General features: G+C 50.1%; 2 protein-coding genes across 5 annotated transcripts in view; one reads left to right on the top strand and one right to left on the bottom strand.

Moving 5' to 3' along the window:
• Positions 1-20,182, top strand: part of LOC1277782 (nucleolar protein 4-like) — a 54,027-nt gene extending 33,845 nt beyond the window's left edge. Inside the window, exons 1-9 of one of the 4 annotated variants that reach the window (XM_061662505.1) lie at positions 8,823-9,392; positions 10,156-10,202; positions 17,908-17,992; positions 18,091-18,165; positions 18,243-18,700; positions 18,794-18,946; positions 19,234-19,400; positions 19,490-19,686; positions 19,822-20,182. In XM_061662505.1, the coding sequence (XP_061518489.1) occupies positions 9,389-9,392; positions 10,156-10,202; positions 17,908-17,992; positions 18,091-18,165; positions 18,243-18,700; positions 18,794-18,946; positions 19,234-19,400; positions 19,490-19,686; positions 19,822-19,985 (1,350 nt within the window). In that variant the 5' untranslated portion in view covers positions 8,823-9,388 and the 3' untranslated portion in view covers positions 19,986-20,182. Of the gene's footprint in view, positions 1-8,822; positions 9,393-10,155; positions 10,203-17,907; positions 17,993-18,090; positions 18,166-18,242; positions 18,701-18,793; positions 18,947-19,233; positions 19,401-19,489; positions 19,687-19,821 lie in introns of those variants that run through there. The other 3 variants (XM_061662503.1, XM_061662504.1, XM_061662502.1) reach the window with 3 other exon arrangements.
• A 427-nt stretch (positions 20,183-20,609) lies between these two features.
• Positions 20,610-23,241, bottom strand: LOC5668337 (golgin subfamily A member 4). The gene has a single exon (XM_061662506.1). The coding sequence runs from the start codon at positions 23,074-23,076 to the stop codon at positions 21,043-21,045; it is 2,034 nt and encodes a 677-aa protein (XP_061518490.1). The 5' UTR covers positions 23,077-23,241; the 3' UTR covers positions 20,610-21,042.
• Positions 23,242-23,247: the final 6 nt, after the last annotated feature.

The following is a 23,247-nucleotide window of genomic DNA, read 5'->3' as shown; positions in this document are numbered from 1 at the left end:
ATGAGCGTGTGGAGCAAACGAGTAGTAGTAAGTAGGCTGCCGCTGCTATCTTTCTTGTTTGTGTGCATATGTTTAAAAGGGATAACAAGAGAGAGAGAGAGTGAGAGAGGGAGACAGCAGGAAAAACTAAGCACGCGAGATACAGAGTGAGAGAGCACGCGCAAGGATGATAAAAGAGAGTCAACGACGCCGCTGCTGCTGTTGTTGTTGCTGCTGAAGGAGAAAGTTTTCCGAGCGCGGGAAAATGTGCGACCCCAGCGCGAAAGAAAACACTCCACTTGTCATGTGTGTGTGTGCGTGTGTGTGTGTGTGTGTGTGTGTGGTACACGTAAACATAAACCATTTCGGTTCGGTTTTTCCTACCGACACTAATACACAACAAACACCACCCATACACACAAAAAAGTGAGAGCCGGCCGAGCCAATGTGTACACACATGAAATTGATCCGAATAAAATGTGGGTGTTTTTTGTTCATTTTTCCCACTTTTTATGTGTGCATAACGTTGTGTTGTTTTCGCGCTCTCGTAAAAGTGGCTCGAGTGTTGTGTTGTGGGCGGAGGGGGAAAGTGCGTTGCACAGTGGGATGTTTTCTCCTGCCGAACTGACCTTGTTAACCGAAATCGGATCCAGCACGGCCTCTCAGATCCTTTTGTAGCCAGTGTAGCCGGGAAAGGAGTGGAAAGAAGCAATGGGAGTGAAGGATTGTTTTTTCGCAATGGGGGAGGGAGGAGGGATTTGTTTTTGTTCTATGATTTGTCACTGGCAAAAGGATACTCTCGTATGCATGAAAGTATTATGCCGAATAATGTACTCACCCCGTATCACCGTGGTGGAGTGTCGCAGTGGCACGAAGAACTAACCATTCCAGTGTTATTGTTGTATTGTTGTGTGGACCTGAAATGAAATATAATTAAGAATTTGTTTGTGTGATCATTTGTTGTGTATTTCTCTATATTTCTATGTTTTTCACAGCTTCATACTATGCTTATTAGATTCTTGTGAGAGTATGTGATAGAGGAAATAAAATCTCAAAAAGACTATCCCTCTCCCTTCTAAAGCATAATTTTCGTTCTTTCAACATTACCAAAACGACTCCTCTACTTCAAAAAGCAGTCCACACAAAAAAAAAACAAGAAGAAACACTTTCCCTGCTGTTTGTTCTTTCAATTCGGTTTGATTCTTCCGTAACGGCCAAGCAACAACAAAAAAACCGCTGAAAACATCCTTCGAAGCACAAACGAACTCGGCGCAAACACATCGCCCCCGTTTGCATGTGTTGTTCATGTTTAACATTTTCTTTTTTTACTTTTCCGGCGTAGAAAATTGGGAAAATGGAACCGATTGTGTCTGTTCACTTCTTATCCCTATTTCGCCCTTCCTCTCTCTCTCTTACTCTCCTTACCTGTTACCTACTTTTCAGTAACACTAAAGTGCTAGGAACAGGGCGTCAATTCTGTCTCCCAGAATCCATCCACACACCGGGATGGGTGCTACAAAGAGGGTTGGAAAAAGGGGAAGAAGGGGGGTAGGGAAAAACAACAGCACCACACCATCCAAAGTTTTCGCCCACGCGTTTTCGCAGTCAGCGCTTTTATTTTTGATGCGCGCTCGGCCTCCGTTGGTTTTCCTCCCTCTCTCTTCCCTTGACACAATCCATTTCCCATCCCAGATCCCGATCCTGCTGGAGGGGGGGGGCTGGTGAGCGAGTTTCCCAGTTCCCTGGTTAGCGTGTTTGTGTATGTATGTGCGCCTACGTTTTTTTGCCTTCGGTGCCTTCAACAACCATTCCCATTTCCCAGTTTTGTTGGCGGTGCTGGATGGGAGAGTAAAAAAAAAACCCTTTTTAATAATTTTCTCTGCTCCCCCCGTATCTCGGAGGAAACTTCATTTTCCATTCCGTCCCATTCCACCCGGTTGGTTCGCCGTTCGCCATCAGCACCAATCGCGCGGGGTAGGTAAGCGCGCTGGCTGCTGCTGTTGCCGTTCTGCTCCACAATTTAATCGAGGCCGTCCCCGGTTATCTCTGGTCCGTTCTCGTTCGAGGGGCAGGGAAAACGGTCCACGGTTCGCATCTTCATTCGCACACACACACACACACATAGTGCTCCCAAAGCGCGTCACACTGAATTCTAACCGATGAAGGACGGGAGGAGACGGTGAAACCAACCACCCTTACTTTACCTTCTTATGTTGCGGGTGTGTGTGTTTTTTTTGTTTCGCTTTTTCGCTACCGAACAGCGGCCCATCGAGAAGAGAAACGATCCGCTTTTCCGAAGGTTGGGGGAAGTTTTTCGTCTGCGTGGGTGCTTCCGCAGGCAGTGGGGTTATACGCTCTCCCTTTGCGTAGCTACCCAAAGACCGGGAACGCGCCTTGATGCCTTGAGTAGATGGGGGGTTTGTGCGAATGTGGCCCGCTTTTAGCCCTAGTCGTGACGATCAACGTCGCACGGGAGTATGACAGAACCGACGGACAGCAGCACAGCACATCGGGATGCCCATCATACGGATTCGTTTGGCCTTCACTCGATGTCGCTGTCGCTTCTCGAAGTGATGTGTGTCTGGTTGTGTATGTGGGTGTTTGTGCCCATCCTGCACTGGTGCTTTGCTGTCAGGGCCGCCGGGTTCGTCTTCAGTCTCGGAAAGAAACAGCCAGCCGGCAAAGCAGCGCACAAACTCCGTCGCGTCGGTGTGCTAGAGGCAGGATGAAGCGTTTTCTCACCAACTGAGTATTTTAATCGGAAAATTATAATACACCTATTTGAAAAGTAAAGTCCTTATTTTTCTTACAAGAAAATTAGTTTCACGAATTAAATGGAATAATAACATTCATTTGAGGTCTTAAGGTCTTAAGAGGTCTTAAAATAATTCGAAATAAACTCAGTTGTAACATCTCAGCGCTTATTGAGGAAAGTTGGTAACGAATACATTAAAATGTTGCATACATGAGCTTTTAAATGACTTTGTAATACATTTTGACTGAAATGATGTATAAAATCGTAAATAATTCAGACAAATCTAATCAGACACTCACGCTCAAAAACTAAACGTAATAATTTTGCATCGGAAAAGCATACTTTTAGGCGCCAAAATTCATTGAACTAAACTCCTAAATGTATGCAATTTGAAATACAAATTATGCGTTATAAGATTTTTCAACCTGTGTTACGTTTAAAACGATGGAAATGGGATCTAAAGAAGCAACTCAAAATGAGACCAACTACAGAGCTTTTCCTTTCCCGCCCATAAGAACGGCAAACGACGGCGGCAAGGACGCTCGCAGCAGTAGCAGCAGCAACGCCAGCAACGGTCTCCAGCACGGCAGCTTCCGTTCGTTCATCGGGCTCCGTTCCGTTTCGCCGCATTTATTTTTTCCTCCACCCCATCCCCTTCCCTCCCTACCTTCCCCTTTCTCATTCTGTGTGGGATTTTTTTTGCTGCCGCTACTCCTCCTGCTTGATATTTCTGTCCGTCTCATGTCTTACCGAAATGGTCGCCATCGTCGTCGTCGTCGTCGTCGTCGCTCGGTGCCCGGTGACCGGGATCGTTCTTGGCTGATTTTCACCTCCCCCTTCACCCTCCCCCCCCCCCCCCATGCTCTCTTCCCCCGCATCGCACCAAGGTAGAAGGTTCGCGACCGTTTCCTTGGATTTCTTTGCCCGCTCGGTGTTCGGCTGATGAGCCCGCCACCCACCGTCATGACACCCGTCGTCCACCAGGGTCGTCGGTCCTGATGAGTTGGACCGAAAATGAAAAGCAGTAGCAGTAGAAGGAGGAGCAGGAGTAGCAAAAAAAAAAAATGCCGGATCCATCTACAGCTAGCATCCCAAACCAAGTGGAAGGATGTTGAGGGGGTGGGGAGGGGTGGGAGAAGGAGGAAGCCGCAGCGGCAGCAGTATCCAGCAGCAGAAAGACAAAAAAACCCTCTCTGGGATGGGTACGCTTTTCATAAGCAGCTTCGCCGTGCTGTGCAGTGGACTAGCCGGTTCGCCGTGCCGTGGGACGGGGGGAAACTCCAACTCCGGGCCGTTCACAAACGCACACACACACACAGACACAGAGCCACACAGAGAGACACAAACGCACGCAGAAAAATACGAAGGGGGAACACCGCACATCGAAACCTATCTCGTCCCGGGTGGCCTCCCGTTTCCCTTCCACACACACACACACCCAATTCCTCCAGCCCCTCGAAAGCGTTCGGGAAAAGCGAAGGGACGGCGAAACGGCGGCGCATACAAACAGAGAAGCAAAAGCAACAGCAACGGGAAAAAAGTACGGTACGGGTAAAAATGGTGCCAAGCGCGCAAATGAAAACGCAGAAGCACAACGCTTTGTCTGGAGAGGAGAGAGAGAGAGGAGAAAGGAAGGCGGTTGGAGGAAGAAAAACGGAATGGAAAAAGCCCGCAAAGGGGGGGGGGGGGGAGGAACGTCCCAACGTGCGGTACGGAACGAAACAAAAATGCCACCCAATGTTCCCATCCCACCCACATGTCAGAGTGGGTGGGTGGGTGGTGGTGGTTTGGGCGCTCGAAAAAAAAGGTGCAGGAAAAAAAGGGAAAAACGAAAAACCGCTCCGTTCCGCTTTTGCGCTGAGAGGTGTGTGGGGAGAAACCGGGAGAAAGGAGGGGAGGAATTTTCCGATCCAACTGGGAGTGGGCACAGTCCCAATGAGCGAACCAGCCCAAAAAAAAGAACGAAACGATGAAAAAGGGGGACAGTGGAGGAAAAACCATCCAGCTGTGGGAGTGGGGAGGGGAGGGCAGGCAGGGCAGAAAAATACGACGGAAAAACCTTTTCCTCCTCCACCACCACTTTTCCGACACATCCCAACCATCATTGGTTTTTGGGAGGTGTACACGCGTGTGTGTGTGTGTGTGTGCAATGCTTTTTTCCAAAAAGGATCCGCACCACCCACACTGCGCGCACCGTTCGCTTTTCCCTGCTGCGGAGGGGAGTCGAGCGCTACAACAACGAAGCAAAAAAAAAAAAGAAACGGGAAAAACCGAATCCAGAGGAGGGTGCGGTGGACGAACCTGGACCTGAAGTGGGTGTAGAACACACCGGTTCCGTGTGTTTTTTTTTCACTCTCCCTCCCGTTCCCAAGGAACGAATGAAAACTCGCCCGTATCTGCCCCGCCGCGCGCGCAGCAGGAACCAGGGACGTCCGACCGCCCGACCAGCCGGCAGCAGTAATACTTTTCATTTTCACGAATTTGGGGGCGGACGGGGAAAGGGCGCAGGAAAAAAAGAGGTGCACGGAGGGCACCAAAGGGGGAGAGAGAGGCAGGGGTAGAAGGAATAAGGAACGTCAAATAACGCGCCGGTACCACCATCACGTGGAGAGACGTTGGTCCGCGCGCGCGTTCGTTCCCATATTTTTCGCCCCCTTTTTTTTTGGGTGTAGAGAAAGTTATCCAAGCAGCCATGGACGGCGGGAGCAGGAAAAAAGGACTACATACCACCCCGTTCGGCAACCCCCTGTTCCTCTGCCACCTTCCAGTACCGTGTCGATGGAATTTTTCGGGACAGCTCACCCAGGATAAACTCACACCGCTCCCGATCCGATTGCGCCGTGGCAGGTTTTGCTCGGGGGGGGGGGGGGGGGGGAAAGGTTGTTTCATCCAACATCCCCATCCCTCCAGTGCTCCCTGTTTGCTTCCGAGAGCCTTTAGAAATAACTTTCCGACGATGGATCGGATTCCCGGCCCTGCCGTTCCCGTGTGAGAAGGAAGAAGAAGAAAAAGAGCAGTGTATTACACACACACACACACCCCTCCGGAGGTCGTCGGATCCGTCTTTTGGTGCTTTTGCTCACCCGTTTCGCCTTCGCTTCGGACAGGATCTGCTACTGCTTCGTCCGCACTGTACCGCACTGTACCGATTGCTTGAAGACTGCGATGGCTGCTACGATGTGGACGGGCGGCTCTGTGCAGCAAAAAGAAAGGCACGGCGAAGAAGATCCGCCAGCCGACGACGGTTCGTGTTCGTTGTGCTCGCGCCTTCTTGGATCCTTTTTTTTCTATCGCTTTGGCGAGCGGCTGCCTTATCCTTGGCACAACTTTTACTTCGAAATCCATAACGGCTACCTTCTTCCACTGCTACCTTCTCCATCCGCCTTGTCTCAGCGCGAGGGATGGACACAGGATGTTGTTGTCGTCGTCGTGGGTAGAGGTGGGTATTTTGAGGCTCCTTTTTTCAGGGTTGTTTTCCCTCCTCCTCCCCCCCCCCCCCCACCACCCCAATACCCAGGACGGAAAAGCCGTCCCGACGATGATGGGTGCCCTTCTCTGCGTTTTCTGACAAGTCTTTCTTGCTTCTTTTTTTCCTATTTTCGCTTTCTCGTGAGCATTTTTTCGACAAAAACAACACCCAAAACACCTCCTGCGCTCCTCCGCCCAAACACACAACGCGTGACGGTAAGGGGGGGGGGGATATTTTCTAGATGGTTTTCTACCTTCTCAAGCGTTATCGTTACACACACACACCGTTTTCTTTGTGATCTGCTCTCCCTCTCTCCATCCATCCTTCCCTCCGCCACCGGAGCTTAATTCCCTTCAGTTCCAAGGTCCAGAGGAAAAGGGCGATTGGTTGGTGGAAAGCTTCCAAACGGCACCACCGAAGGTCCCGGCTCGTAAGGAGACGCTTGTTTTTACCTTTTTCCTCCTTCGATCGATCCTTCCGGCCGCTGTAAAATCGGACATGAATTAGGAATGAGCACCAGCGGAACCACCGTCGGAGGCGGTGGGATGGATGAAATCTAAGCGAATAACCTAAGGGAAGGCGTAAAACAAACCGCCCCCACGCCCCCGGTTCAAAACTGCTGGAGCTGTGAGAGTGTGGGGGCCGACGACCAGCGCTTCATCGCTCGTCAGTGTTGATCGAGCCCCGGTGGTGTTTGTGGGAGGGTTTTTTTCTTTTTCTCGAGCAAAAGTTTTGCAAAAACGGATGAAGAAGGGAATTTATTAAGGTGTGAAAAGGGAGGGTGCAATGGGGGGCGAACAGGAGCTTTACAGTATAAGGAACTTGTTGTATCGAAGCTCTTTTTAAATTAAAAATACAAAATAAAGTAAAAAATGTCAATAAAGAAGGCGTTAGCAAGTATTTTCTAACAAATAATTTTAAAAATTTCCATAAAACTGGATAAAAAACATTTTGAAAAATAAAGCGCCTAAAAGTATGCAACCCAATTATCAAAATCATGATTTGTACGCAACAATACGCCTAAAGGTATGCAATCTGCAGGATAATATCATCCAAACAGGCTCTTTCTATGTTTTTTATCCATTTTTGCCATTTTTTATTGATAAAATGAGCAAATTTAATGCTTCAGTTAAAATCGGAGTCGGATGAAATCGGATGGTGGAGTTTCTTCACCTTTTTTTTCTACCGAAGATCGAAGAATTATTCTGTATCTTCGTTTTTTCTTCGCCCCAAATGCCCCTCCAACTGTGTGTGTGGGACCTGGTGTGGGTGGACATTGGAATGACATTCCATCTCACCTTCTGCTTCGTGACGGAGTATGACAGAATGGTAGAAAATGATTGACAACACAAAAAAGGAACAAATGGAAAGCCACCTTCCCCATTTCGGCCCCTTCCCAATTCGCACGAAACATTCGCGCGTAGGTTAATGAGTAGGAAATAAAGCGAAAAAAAGTAATTTTGGTTTGCCTCCTCCACGCAATACACCGCGCAGTTGCGTATGGTTCGGGTGCGTATAGTATTTTGGATTCGATCAGATCACCATCGGGGCTCCAGCGCCAGCAAAAGCATCCCTGGAAAGCCTGCCCCGGAACGTACGTAGCCTCGCGCAAAAACAGCCACCTAATACACATCGCCGCCGCTTCAACGCTGCCACAACGGTGAGGGATAGAAATTGAAGGAAGGGAAAGGGAAGAAGCAGGGGAAAGCAGAGGAGGAAGAAGGGAGGAATGCGCTATGGGCACCCACCAAACACAGCCTGCTGCTCTGCACGGTTGGAAAACCGCCATCCTGCAGCTCCCCGCCCCTTTGCCAGAGAATTCGTGCCGTGGCGCAAATTCGAAAAGGACACGAAAACAGGCAGGGGGGTGGGGGGGGGAAGCGAATGGATAATAAGAAGGGAGGAAGGGTGGTGCGAGGCGGTAAAGTTCCGCTCCGGCGAAACGGCGGCAAAATGGGTACGAGTATCGTGAACCACCACCCACCCACCCACCGCCATCAAACCACCCATCCACCCACTCTGTGCTCGTCGGAGTGTGAGAGGGTGGTGGGTTTTCCGAGATACACCCCCCGTCGAGGATGTATATTCCGGTGGAATTGAACAGGGGGGGTTGGGTGATGCCCTGTACATAGGATCCCGTGCCACGGGACAGCGTACCCAGTCCCACCACCCACCCGACGGGTGAATCCGACGTGGTGTGAGGGAGAGAGTGTCCTTCCCATTCCACCGCCCGAGGGGGAGGGTAGGGGGGGTGGAAGGTTTCACAGCATCCCAAAAAGCGATGGAGAGCAGGAGGAGAGAGCCCAACATCCCGAGATCGGACAAAAAGCGTCCCGCGCGCACAGTGGAACGGGAAGGAAGCAACCACCCCATTTTGTTCGTCGGTGTGTTGGTGTGTATGGTCGCCGCCGCCAATACACTCGCACAGCCCTGTTGGGGTTGAGAAATAGGTTGCTCACCCAAGCGCCGTCCGTTTCATTCGCTCGCCCTTGCGCTGCGCGATCTCGTCTCTCACTCGCACCCTGTTTGCTGTCTCTCGGTCTCACACACTCACCGCTCACACTGCTCGCTCACGAACAGCCTGCTAAGGATGCGGGGTTTTTCCTTTCACACTACTGAACCGAGCCAGCGCGAGGATACACCGACCGACCCAACCAGCACGGCCAGCCAGTCAACGCCAACTCCTCGACGGAACGTGACGCATATTGAGACGTGCTCTTGTCGAAAGCCGCTGTGTCTCTGTGTGTGGAAGCCGGTTTGCCCATTTGCACCAAAAAGCAGTTTGATATTTCCAGCGAAAAGAAAAGCATACAAAAAATATTCTTTTCTCATTAAAAGTTTGTGAGAAAGTGTTTTAAAAAGTGTAGTTTCTGTTTTTAAAAAAATACTCATAAAACACAAAAAAGATAAATTTTGTTTTTTCGATATAAAACGCAACAGTACTGGAAAACCGAAATTTAAATAACAACACCACACTGAATTAAAAGTGATCAGTGGTACTGTATTTGACTCGTGTTTGTTCGTGTGTGTGTTTCTGTGAGTGATTAAAACAAAAAGTTTCCAAAACACATCCTGGTGACAGCTCAGGCGTCTCATCAAATCGTCGTGCAGAGTTAATCGTGCCAAAGCGAAAGCAACCACAATCTTCACAGTGTGATCACCCGGCACCTCAAGTGTGTTGACCAATGAGTGAGTTTCCGGTTGCTCCGAGAGGCTGAGCGTTTTATGTAAATTGCAGAGTAGTTCAAGCTTAAAAGCTTAGAAAATTACAAACAAAAAACACATAAAACAACTCTTGAGTAGTTACAGTTATGTTAAAGATGTTAAAGAACACAAATATTTGTCTTAGAAAACAAACAAACAAACAAAAAATGCGTGAACACCAGTGAAAGTGATTAACTAATGTTGTGTCTTCGATTTTTCTTCCTTCTTTTTCTCTGCCCTTTTTCTCACTTTTGCGGCAAATCATCGGAAATGGATACAAAAACCACCATCCTTCGTTTTTCATCCTTTTTCAACAACCTTTTTTTTTATTAATTTTCTTTTTTGACATTTGTTTGTTTATGGCGCTCCCGCGGTGACGTTTTGGTCCGTTCGCGGCCTGCTACGATCTGTGCCACGGTGACCTCCGAATGCACATGCGATTACGATTCTATTTCCAATACATTCATGCTTCAACACATACACACACGCGTGCTCGATGCAACACGCGATTACTCGTCGTGGCGTACTTGATGTGTGTTGCTTCCTTTCTTATATTTGCTTTCTTTTCGTTGTTGTTTTGTTCCTCTTTTTTTGTGTTCATCGTTCATTCATGAATTTGTGTCACCTGTTGTATTATTTTCCGTTGTTTTTCTTTTGTGTGTACTGTTGTTTATTTATTCATTATTTAATTTAATCCCGATTTTGAATGGGTATTAACACCGCAAACCACAACAACACAAACAAACAGCGAAAAGAAAAGCCGCAGCCATGTTGCACAACAACAATAACAACAAGGTAAGCAACTGATACCAAAACAAATAATAATAAGCGCAATCAAACTGGTTTCTGTGCGTATTTTGTTCCTTTTTTTGTGTTGCGTTACGATGTGATTCCAATTTGAAATTTGCGGACAGTTTTTGCTCAAGAGCTTCAAATACGAAAATCGTATTTCGAATGGCAAAAGAGAGCATGTTAGAATCAAACATTGTAACGGCAGGAAAATATGGAGCCTTATTAATCTCCACCGTACACCGTAAAAAAAACCATTATTATACAATTTTAAACACTCACCCTGCCTCACTCATTGGGCAAAGCCTTCCCTCCCGTGCGTCGCTTGCTATGTTCGCTCCCCGTAAATCAGCTTATCAGTTTTGCGTGCACCTGTGCAGCGTGTTAGGCGCCTCGAGAAAAAAAGCACGCCTAAATGTATGCAATTTCCACGCACAAGCCTTCCATCAGCGGGCATCGGCACTGCAGTAGAAACACTCACATTTGCGAGCTTTGATTAATATAAAATACTGCGATGGATTTAATACGAATTTCCCCTCCCACACACTCTTGGGGGGGGGGGGGGGGGGGAGGGTTGGTCGAAATGCTGTTCATCGGAAACTGCTTTCCACATGGGAATACCACACATACGGACACGCGTACACACACACGTATACGGGGTCGGGTTTATTAATATTTGTTACCGAAAAACGCCTCGACGGGCAGGGAATTGTTTGCACTGCTTTCGCTAGTTGTTTGCACTGGACAGCACGTGAACAAGGGGGGGGGATAAGAGGACAGAGGACACTGTTGTGCCTCCGTCATACCGCGTTTGTGTGTGTTTGTGTGCGTGTGTGTATTGAATTGAAAGGAACGATTTCCCAGCACTGAAACCCGAATCCCTGCGTGTCCATCCAATTTTTTGCTCCATCCTCCTTCCCCATCCCACAGAGCGACCAGCGGCGGAACCAGCGACAGCTCATAACTTTTGACTTGCCCTTCTTGTTTCCCCCTTCTCTGTATGTGTGCACGTCCATTCCGTCTGCCCCCGGGACGGTCCAATCTCTTAATTGAACCGCAATCGAATATCCCGTCCATCCCTTTTTGCTTTTCTTTTCTTGCGCCCCTGCTTCGGGGTGTGTGTGTGTGCCCTCCCTGATTTGGGGTGGGATGGCTTGAAGGGAAAAAGGAAAGTCGATGCTAAGACATCCCCCACTACCAGCAACCGCCGCCCCGACTGTGCCGTTTCGATGATGTCCCGTCGTTTTTCTTTTTTCCCCCTCTCTCTCTCTCTCCGCTTCTCTTTCCTTCTTTGCCTTTCTTTCCATCCTCTTTTTTTTGGGAAGCCGGCCAAATTTCTTGCTCACTTCCGTTTGGTTTTTGTCCCCCCCCCTTTCTTGCCCCCTCCTTATGGGTGGGTGTGGGTTGGCAGGCAGTCTTCATCAGAAACTCATTTTCTTCATAAAAATCCATCCCAAAAACCGTGGTGTACTGGTGCTGGCGGGGTGGCGCGGCAAAAGCAGCCAACCCAACTCCCCTCGAGCTGATGCCTTTTTTCCTCCGTCTTTTGCTTTCCCGTGTCAAAGCGAAAAAAAACAGGGAAGGAGAAGCGGTGGAAGCGAAATACTCCTCAGCCACGTGTTTCGATGCTGCGTGTGGCTCTGTGTGTGTGTGTATGTGTGTGTCTATCCCGTCACAGAACCCCCGGTCACCACCTTCTTTCCCACCGCCGCACTTGCACAACCAACCGCAGAAGAAAAACTCCGAGTCCGTTCGGCATTTTGGGTTTTTGGGCGTTTTTCCTCCCCTTCAGCTCCCACGAAAAACCCATTGGAGGGGGAGGGAGGGAGTGGAAGCGGCAGCAGCAGCAGTGGGAGAACGGTTCGATGATGGAACTTTTCCATTTTGCCGTCCCGCGTGTGCTGCGCGTGGCCCCTTCCTTTTCCCGTCCCTCCCCCTTCAGTCGGCGAGCAGGCGCGCTTGTACAGGGCAGCGGGAAAAGAAGAGATGGAAGAGATGAAGACGAACGCGCGACCGCCACCGGCAGTCGCAAAAACGTGCCAACGTGCCCCCGACCCATCCCAATTCTCCCATCCGCCCTCACCGCTTCCGCTGAAGCTGAAGGCGGAGTGGGTGGGTCGGTGGGTGTTTTGGGATGGTGGTGGTGGTGGTGGATAAAAAGGGAAAATCCGTCCATCCGAACCGAAACCGAACGGAGAAGCTCACCTTCGTCTTCTATTTCCTTCATCTTCTCGTTTCCCCTTCCCCTCATGCTTCCATTCCCTTACAGCAAGGAGTGGGAGACATTCCAAGAAGCGAAACCGTTCATCCCCCATGTCATCCATCTTTTTTAATTCCTGACAGTTTTACCCACCCATCCACCCACCGCCCTCCCTCTCTCTCTCCCTTCCGTTGGGTGGGTTGTTGTGAGGCGGTCGAAGGAAACTCAAAGCGACGTCGAAGAAGAATGTCCGTTCCGAGGCGGAACACCGTACCGTACCGCCCGGGGGGGGGGGGGGGGGGGGGGGGGGGGTGGCCGTCCGAACGGCCGTTGAGACGCGCTTCGGAAAAACCGGATCCCATTTCCCCCTTTCTTTCTACTTCTTTGCTTTTCGTGGCTTTCTTTCTTCCCTTTTTTTTGTGCCTTCGTCTTCGCCGGCTCCCTTCTGTGTTCTGTGTTGGACGATGCTTTGGTGCCTCAAACCCTCCCGTGCTTTGGCAATTTTCTCTTCCACCTCAACCGCCCTCGGTCCATTTACTGGTGGGACGTTGACTTTGGTACGGAAAAACTCCCTCCTCCCTGCCGTACTTGGCACAGTAAGAAGACTTTTCTTACTGGGGAGGTTTTTGGGCTTTGGGTTTTAGGTTTGGGGATGAGAAATCTCCAGCTTTTCCTGTGCCCGTTTCTAACCTCCCATCGTGCTAAACCCTCATCAACCCACGTACTTTGGGAATGGAACGCCCTCTTCCTTCTTTCTTCCCTTTTTCTTTGCTTCTGATAAGGAATAAGGGGTGCTTGGCACGCTGGAACCACGCTCAAGCAACAACTCACACACTCACCTCAGGATGGGTTGAATTAGAAGAAACGGTACCAGGATTCGCAGGGGGCTACGAGCCACCAAACACTACCTTTCCCTTGTATCCTATTCTCATCTCTTCATTCCCGGCGTACAAACAAGAAACAGAGCGTCAGTGTGGGGGTTTTCAGCAGCCCTAAGATGGTTCCAGTCCCGCTGGTGATCTTTCCGGTGTGCAAGAGGTACAGAAAAAGTTGGGTAGAGGGTTTGCTGCCTTCAGTTGGAGGGTTTTCTAACGCCCCTTCCCTGCTGGCATCGAACGAATCGCACGAATGACGGTAGGTGGTACCGTCGCTGGGATTAGTTTCCTTTCCATCAATTGGTCAATATTTGGTAGGAACGTTGCGATGAACCGTGGAAAATGATTAAATTTTTCACTTTCGCGCTCGTAGTGGGATGGTTAAGGAGAGATTTATAGAGCGAGAGAGAGAGAGAGAGAGAGAGAAGAAGATTGAGAGATGTTTTTTTATACAATTTTACGCCAAAGCTATTGATGTACAGCAATGATTGGCAATTATTAAAGAAAAGCGAATAAAGAGAACATTTTAAAACAAATACACTCATGCATCAGACTAATTCGATACTTCTGATGTATTCTATAAGATGCTACAGGTCCATCAACAGGTAGCGCAAAGTAAAATGCCTCAAAAGATTTTCCACAGCGAAAACCGCCTAAAGGTATGCAATCGTCACAACAGATTGTGATTATTCACAGTATTTTAGTTATCTTTATGGAATATCGCATCTTAACGAAATTTAAAATACATTTCAACGTTTAATGCATATTTTTTTAGAAAATTTTTACTTAAATAGTTTACTAAAAAGATAAAAAATAGTATAATTTCGCCAACTCAAAAGCAGATTAGAAATAGACGTCACACAAACGACCGAACAATGCAGGGAAGCAAAAGTAGAAAGCTTTTCCGTTCCGGCTTTCTCCTAGGGGGGGAAGGGACAACACCAAACCACCCTGAAACCGTCCACCAAAGGAACAGAAAAACGCGTGAAAGTTGAAGGAACAAATTAAAAACACTTCCCACCTCCCCCTTTCATCCCGTTATTGCGCTGTGTGTGTGTGTGTGTGGCTTGGGCGCAGAGTGTAGGGAAAGAAAAAAGTACACACACTCCCAGTGCCCAGGCGAGTGACAGGACAAAGGTTTGCAATGGGATGGATCGAAGGGGGAAACCGAAGGAAGGAAAGAGGAAAAGAAAGGTCCACCATTTCTCGTGGCCCGTTCGTGGCATTCAGCAGCAGCAGCAGCACCACCAGAGGGAGTGTGCGAATCGAATTTTGTGCCTCACTGTTCCACCACACGGGGCACGGGTTTTTTTTTTTCATCAAACCGGCGCCTTTCATCCCTTCGTCATCCTTCAGTGTGGGGGTTTTTGGACGCAGTGCGAGTAATTGGAGGAAAAACAAAGCGGACCAACAACAACAAAAAAACTCTCCTCCCTCTCCTCCTCCGGCACGCAAGGCGAACGAACACAAGGGACCGACAGCAGAGAAGGGAAAAAAAACCGAAACCTCTCCCCCGTCAACGAAAATGAAGAAAATGACGATGGGAGTTGTGTGGCTGGGTGTGTGGGAAGGCGGCAGCGGACGCGGGGTTGGTAGCGCATTTGTCTTGGCTGTCTTGGATGGAGTTTTCGGACACGGGAGCAGAAGAAGCACAAGCAGGCCTTGGGATTGGGAGCTGTCGGTCCGTCGGTCGGTCGTCGGTCGTCGTCGCCTCCTTCTTCCATCCCACGTTGGACACCCGTTTGAAGGTTTCACCGCTCAAGAAGTCTTATCTCTCGGCCGGGGCTTCCCGCCCGAGACGCCCGGTCGGACGGTTTCGGGTCGGAAAATATAAAAATTAATTAATCTTAAGTCGTCGTCCAACCCCCCTCACTCCCGATTTTGTGCTTGGGATTTGGAGGGAGGCGGGATGGAATTAAAACGACGATGCTAGACACTGCTAGACGAGGGTTGGTTGGTTGGCCCGTGAAGCATCCATCCTACTGGGTGATGCTGCCTGCTCTGTGTGTGCCTGTGTACCCTCTATGTGTGTGTGTTCCTTCTTCACTGTCGAGTGTAATGGGGTAACGGACCCGATAGGAAGTGGTGCTTCTGGATGCTTCGCACAAGTTGCCTTTGCTGCGAATGAGAAGGATCCTTGTGGACGATAAAAAGGGGGTCGGGGAAATGGGGGGGATTCTAGAGGCACACACACACGCACAGTCTTTCTTCATTCCTTTCGTGTGGGGTTCGTCTCCATCTACACCTCCTCTGTGTAAGAAAGTTATGAAGATGGGGGAATTCTTACATCGACGAAGGGCTAAAGTTTCATTTTCAGCCTTGGAAGGGAGCTGTACGTCTATCTTACTATGTTTGTGTGTATGTGTGTGTGTGTGCGAATCATCTTGATCCTAAGGATTCAACAGTGACGCTCTTGAAGATGTCCAAAAAACCTTTCGCCTCGGGACGCGACAAACACAAAAGGGTGAACCCCCCTTTTGGCTTGGCACTCGCAAGGAAGGGTGTTTTTGGGGAGTTCTTTCCCTTTGTGTGTGTGTGTGCTTATATTCCCCTTTCACGAGCACCGACCGACCGAGCTGACTGACACTTCCCGCGACATTCGCTTGTGACCGTCGTCACCGTCTAGCACAGGACAGGGAAAGTGAGAAGCGAGCAGAACGAGCACATGAAACAAAAAAAAAACAAACGCACTCTCGATAAGAGGGTGCACAATCCTCCCCCGTAGAAAGAAGGGCGGAGAGAAGGTGATGGAAGGGAGAAGGAAACGGAACCGCGCGGGAACACACGCTCGCACGCACGCATACGCATACCCGAGGGACACATGCGAAGAATTAGAAATGTCCCGGTGCCGCGCGACCCTCCAGCCTTGACAGGATCACACCACTCTCTCTCTCGCGTCTTCCCTCAAACACAAACACACACACACACACACACACACACACGCACGCACAAAGGGAGTCGAAGGCTTTTAAAAAGCAGTCGGACGGGCTGACGGGCGAAACACGAACAAACACGCGCGCGCCCGGTACGATGATGAAAGTAGCGTTCGATGTCACCGTCACCGGGGCCCCGCGGGAGGGGTAGGGCAGCAAAAGGGAACAGTAGCGCGAATGGTTTTCTGTCCCCACCCCCCTCGGGGAATGGTGCTCTCTTTCCATGGCTGAATGGGAGTTTTGCCTGTCGGGTGGAACCGTGCAACACACTAATGCAACCGTTTTGCGTCTTTGGACTGTGGGAAAATGGAATTGAAAATATGATTTGTAAAAGTCCGGAAAAAGTCTGTATTTGTTGAAAAGAAAAAGGAAATAAAAATAAAAAGAGAAAAAAGAAATGTACAAATAAATAAAGAACAAACAAAAGAACAAAAAGAACTTAAAATAATGAACGAATAATCCATAGCAAACCATAAAAATGAAAACAAACATTAAAACAATTAAACAGAAAAAATGCACCAAACAAAGCAACCTTTGAACAACCGCTCTCGTGACACCTTCACTCACACTAGTGTGCGCTCCCCGCCCCTTCTTCTTCGCGCTTTTGAAAAGGATACTTTTTTCGCGTTCACGCACCGTTCACCCAAGCAAGCGCCGGGTTCTGCACCGCTCAGCATTCAGCAAACTGCTGCTGGAGGGACCCTTTCACCCCTTTCTGACACCGCTCCTGCCGGGTGGTGTATCCTGTTGCGTACGCGGACCGAGGAGCAAAATAAGGGGGAATACACACACACACATACACCTTTAAACCCCTTTTGAACGCACTGTCCGCGCGAAACGGGCGATGGGCACACAGCCGGAATGATGATGGTGGCGCAGAGTGACACACATATTACGCGGGATGTGGATGGTAATGCGCTACCACGCACCTATCCCATGATTATAAAAGGCTCGAGGGATGGCTCTCTCCCTCTCACACACACACTTCCTTTTTTCTCTCTCTCACACACTCTCTCCTTTTTTCCAATTTCATAGGGATGGGTGAGAGTGTATTTTTCGCTTTTTTTCGTTTCGTTTTTTTATGGCGCCTAAAGGTAGGCTTTTTGCATTGCTTCATCGATTTCAGCGAGGGCGCGTTGGGCTGCGGCATTTCCCATCAATACGCATTGATAGAGGAGTGTGTGTCGTGGTGTGCGTGTAAATACACCCGTGCGCAAATTGTAAGCAGTTTTTATTTGAATTTAGGAAATCAATTTTTCAATTCGGAAAATGAAAACAACACAAATTTGGGATGTGCAAAACTGTTGAAAAAAAAAAAAATAATACAAAAATACTCTTTGAGTTACACACTGTATTCCAGTGTGAGCTGTATCCGGTCTCATTGATGCTGTATGGTGGTTCCATCTTTATGATTAATTTTAATTCCCCACTGGTTGCAAAATCCCGTGCTTGTCATTGCGCTTTAATGCATTTTTCTAATGGAAAGGGTTATCGAGGTTGCGAATCTCATTTTTTGTATAGATTAATTTAATTCAATTCTCTTTTATCCATTGGTATTATCTAGTTTGAAAGATCTTTTTATGCTTTTTTCTATTTTTATCTATATTTCTCTTATTTTTGCTCATCGTCTTCAATCATTTTCCATTTTTCGTTTTTTCAAACATTCTTAACAGTGTTTTTACTCTCTGCTTCTTTGCTTGCAGGATTCCATATCCATGCCGTTCAACAGTGAGACGACGGAAAACAATGGAAGCACGGCCAACACGCCCAGTGAGGATGCGTATGCCGGTATGTTTTTCATTCTTGTTTTTCACTTGTTAAATCCCCTCCCTGTAATTACTCCTCTACTTCTTCTGCTTCTTCTCCTTCTCTTCTTCCTGCAACAGGTTTAATCAAAGATGCGGACAAGTTCAAGCTGATGCTACTGGCGTGGAATTACCAGAACTCGGCGGCAGGTAAATGTTAGTGGTATCCTCAACCGCTTACCCAGCGTGTCCCATTACTGACCGTTCGCGTCCTCCCCTTTTGCACACCACAGCACAAAACGGAGGCGAAGGACCGGACCTGGCGACGATGACGAACCTGTGGCAGCAGTACCAGAACGCGCTGGCGATGACGGGCAAGACGAGCTTCAACCAACTGCCGGTAAGTGAGCGTCAATCGTCCCCAATCGAACAGCAGCAGGACGAGACGAACTCGTCCGAGCAGAAGGACGAGGACGATCTGTCCGAGGACGACTCGGAGGATCGGCTCGAGGCGACGGTGAACGATCCGGAGCGGCTGAAAGCGTTCAACATGTTCGTGCGGCTGTTCGTGGACGAAAACCTCGACCGTATCATACCGATCTCGAAGCAGCCGAAGGAAAAGATACAAGCGATTATCGACTCCTGCACGCGCCAGTTCCCGGAGTTTGCCGAGCGGGCCCGGAAGCGCATCCGCACCTACCTGAAGTCGTGCCGGCGGAACAAGAAGACGCGCGAGGGCTGGGAGAACACGGTGAGTCCCGTGGCGGGCACGGACGAGGAGGTGGGTGGCAGCACGTCCGCTGGCGGAGGGTATGATCGGTTTGGTATGCTTGTATGTTTCCAGTCCCGCCCCACGCCGGCCCACCTCACGTCGGTGCAGGCGGAACAGATACTGGCCGTGGCGTGCGAGAACGAGAGTCTCAATGCGAAGCGCATGCGCATCGGGCTGGAGCCGATCAGCCAGACGGTCAGTCAACCGGCGGCGGTAAGTTTTATGGTAAAATGGTCGCTTCCAAATGCATCGCGCGCGCACCGTGTCCATCCATCCATCGTTGTTGTTGTTGTTGCTTGCTTGCTGGAAGGGTGTGGAGTGGCGGGAGTGTTTAGCAACAGCTCTCCCTAGGCGCCTTCCATTCGTTTTAGGCAACCACAGACACCCACACCCACACACACACGCGCAAAACCATAGCAAACGAGCCACGGCTATACTAATGGCGCCCATGTCCAACGCATCTCGGGGTGTGTTGGTTTTGCTCTTTTCTTTCCCTGCCGCGCTCATTGCAGACGTCGGCCGAGTCCCCGACGGCAGTGCCGACCATGTACCAGACCCTAGCGAACCGCGAACAGGAATCGACCTCCGTGTCTACGATCAAAAGTGAACCGATGACGAGCGTGCCGAAGATATCGCCCGTTCCCAGCACACCGACCCCGGACATGAACCAGATGAAGCTGTAAGCAAAACCGCCTAAATGTATGCAATCGGAAGGAGCAACAGACGATTAACGCGCTTCTCTTGCTTCTTCTCTTCCACTGCAAACAGCAACATACCCAGTGCGAGTGCCAGCTCGACGCCCACCATCCCGACGACCGTACCCACCATCTCGAACTTTCACGACTACAACACCGGCTTCTCGAACCGCTCCCAGCACTACCAGAACTTTATGAACTCGGTCAACAACAGCAGTAGCACGAGCAGCGGTGCCACGACCAACACGACCATGTCCGCTGCCGGCACCGGTGAGTTGTGGAGTCAGCTGAGCGACTGTAGGCCAAGCCAAACCCCCGAAAGCCCGCAAGGCTACCCACCGTGCAGAACCATGCTAATGCCCCGCGTGTTTTCTTTTTCATTGCTGTTTTCACTGATCATTGCAGCCGCCCCTACCGATCTGTCGATGAAGCGACCGATACTGGCCCACAAGCTAAACAGTGCGGAGATTACCGCGGTGAAGCAGCTCGTCACCGGCTACCGGGAGTCGGCCGCCTTCCTAATGCGCAGTGCCGACGAGCTGGAAAACTTGCTGCTCCAGCAACAGTAAGGCAGCGAGCGGAGGGGAAGAAAGAGAAGAAGAAAACGTTGATATTTATGTGTGTGTGTCTGTGTGTGTTACGGTGTGTTCCAGCACAAATTGTAAAAAAAACAAACAAATTAAACGCAGAGCCTAGCGTGTAGGCACGCTAGAACGGAAACTTTTTAAGGAATTTCAGGAAAATAAATGTGAACCAACAAAAAAAAGGCTAAACAAAACGGATTAACCAGTAAGGAGCATTACAAAACAAAAGAAGGGAAAGTAGAAAACAGTGAACTACACAGAGAAACACAGGGTGATAGAGAGGAAAAAGAGGAAAACAAAAGCTAGAGAGAAGACAAGAATAAGATGAAAATGAAGCAAGGAAGAAATGGTGGTTTGAAATTACAAACGAAAAGTGCAAAGTAGCAGAAAGACTAGCAGAACAGAACAGAACAAGAGAAAGAGATAGAGAGAGAGAAGCAACAAAGAGAGGAGAAAACAAAAAGAGACAAGAAAAAGGGAGGAACAAATGTGTATAAATGTAATGAACAACAAGGTATTGCGCCACTACAAGTGCTACCAGTTATCTTTCTCTCGCTCTTTGCTAAACACTAGTTGAGTTTAAGGACTACTACCAACACTACTACCATATTCGTTTCTTAGGTTCTTTATTTACACTTACGTACTAATAATAATAATTATTATTGTACAATTGCTCCACTCCAGTTCCGGGTTTTCCCGTTTTCTTACTCGTAAAGTCGGGCGCAAACGTTCGCTGTTTTGGGTAGGGTGGAGGGTAAATGGGACAACGGACGGAAGCCAACAACCGGAACGAGTCAAAGTCAGTGGAATAAAATCATTATTGGAAGATATAAAACAAAGATCTGAGTTGTAGAATTACTCATTACGCGATTGACGACCAATGAACCTGTGAAAGATAACGCGTAGATACTGAATTTGGAGTACTCCGAAAAATCCCAAAATATTTTGTAGATCCTTCCTATCTCCAATTTATTCCAATCAGCTCCAAATTTGAATAGTCACCTCCATCACCTAACCACTCTTCACCAAAAACAACACATCCTTACGCCATACAGACCAACTTCTCGTTCTGCAGATAAGCCAACTGATTGCGAAGCGAACGTATCTGCAGCTGCGCATCATCAAAGCTCGACGACAGTACCTTGATCTGGGAATGCATCTCCCGCAGGGCCTGCTCCCTGTTTCCAATCGTAAACGATGCCTCAGCACGACACTGGGCCAGCTCGCTTTCCAGCTGACTGTACCGCTTCTGAGCCGTTTCGCGTTCCTTCTCCACGCGCTGGTTTGCCCGCTCAATGATTTTGGCACTCTCGGTGCGCAGCTCGTCCAGCTCGCGCTGCCAGCGGATCGCTTCCTCTTCGACCTGCTGTTTCTCCTTCGCCATCACGTCCAACCGTTCCTGCGTCTGCTCGAGATCGGTTTGTGACTGCAGGAGCGCCTGCTTCACCTCCGTATCCTTCGCCACGTGCACCTGATGGAGCCGATCTTCCAGCGTCTTCACCTGCCGCAGCGAACGCTCCAGCTCGGCAAACAGCGTCTCGTTCGATTGCTTCAACTGTTCCGCCTTCGCCTGCTCGTCCTCTAGCAGCCGCGGATAGGGCGTTAGGTGGCGCAGCTTGTCCTGGAACTTGCGCTTAATCTGCTCGATCTCGAAGTTGATCTGCTTCTCGACGCGCCGGTTCGTCACCTGCAGCTTGCTCATCTGCAGCCGCTGCTCCTCGACCTGCTGCTGGGCGGCCAGGTACCGGGCGCGGTAGTCGTCCAGCTGGGTCGCTTGCTCGCGGATCAGCACCCGGAACTCGTCCTGCTCGTCCAGCAGCTCCGAGCAGCGCTTCTTCAGCAGCTCCCGCTCGGTGTCCTCGGGCGTCGGGTCTTCCGGGCCGGCCTGCGCTTTGGCCAACCGCTCGCAAAGCTGCCGACATTCGGTCGTCTTCTTGGTGTACTCCTGCAGCAGCATCGTGTACTGCTTCTGAGCTTCACCATCCTTCGGACATACGGCCGGTGCGACAGACTCACGCATCGGACAGGTGGTGGATGGCGCAACAGACTCACGCAGCGGACAGCTCTCGCTCATATCACAAAACGTAGAAGCTCTCCCATGCGCTACGGAAGGTCGCGAGTACGACATTGACTTCCTTGCCGGACTCTTCTCGCACACCGAATGCGATGGCTTGGCACAGGCCGCAGCCTTCACCGGACACTCCGACTCCCGACCCATCGGGCCCAGCTCCTGCTGGATGGTGTGCAGCGCCCTCTCCATCTCCTCCAGATTCTGGCCCAACGTTTCCGTATTCGTTCGATAAAACTCCAACCGCTGCATCATGTCCGTCTCACAGAAGCGGGGCGTAATCGGGGCGACCGGCTTCGGATGCCGGTCCAGTATCGTGTCATTATCGCGCCGCACCTTGTGCACATCCGCCGACAGCCGATCGAGCCGGCCCTGCAGGATCTCAATCACCCGGTCGCGGTTCATCAGCTCCTTCTCGAATCGTTCCACCAGCTTCGCATCGGTACAGCCAGCCGGCATCTCGCCCCCGACCAGCTCGTCCGAGCTGAGCGCCGACAGGGTGGAATCGATCGAAAAGCGCCTATCCTCACCGACCGGCACCGACCCGATCGTCCACGGATTCGCACAGTACTCGTCCAGCTTGTCCGGGCAGAGCGGGATCGATTGCCACTGGTTGGCCCCTTCCTGGCGCTGTTCCGCAATCACATCCGCCAGCAGCTTGTGCTGCAGCTCCGCCTCCTTCTTCAGCCGATTGCGCAGAAACGCCAGCTCCTCCCGATCGCAGTCGGCCTTCGGTTTCATCGCCTCCTTTTCGCGAATCTTGCGCTTCAGCTCCACCATAAAGTTGTTCTGCCGGTCGAGCTTCTGCTTCAGCTTGGCCAGCCGCTTCGACTGCTGGATGGCGGCGACCGAGGCCGACGGGTGGTTGGCGGTACGGGTGGACGGCGGTCCGGCCGCGTCATCATCGAGCTCACCGCTCGGCACGGCCGGCAGTTGGGCGATGATCGCTGCCAGCATGTCGGTCGCCTGCTGCTGCGCAAACGAGGCCGTCGAAGGTCGCGCACTCATTGTTTCAACGACACACAACGGGATTGTAGGAAGAATTCAAAGAAAGAATTTGGCTGCTTGCTAGCACACGTGTTGGCCAAAGAGGGATGTTGCGTCGAACCGTTCCGAGCACTGAACCGTTTTGAACATTCGATATTGCTGGCAATGCCTGCTACGTGCACGGCACGAAGG

This window comes from Anopheles gambiae, chromosome 3 (genome assembly GCF_943734735.2).
Source record: "Anopheles gambiae chromosome 3, idAnoGambNW_F1_1, whole genome shotgun sequence".
In the NCBI taxonomy this organism is placed as follows: domain Eukaryota; kingdom Metazoa; phylum Arthropoda; class Insecta; order Diptera; family Culicidae; genus Anopheles; species Anopheles gambiae.
The sequence above is the reverse complement of the archived record's forward strand: the minus strand, read 5'-3'. Positions and strand labels throughout refer to the sequence as shown.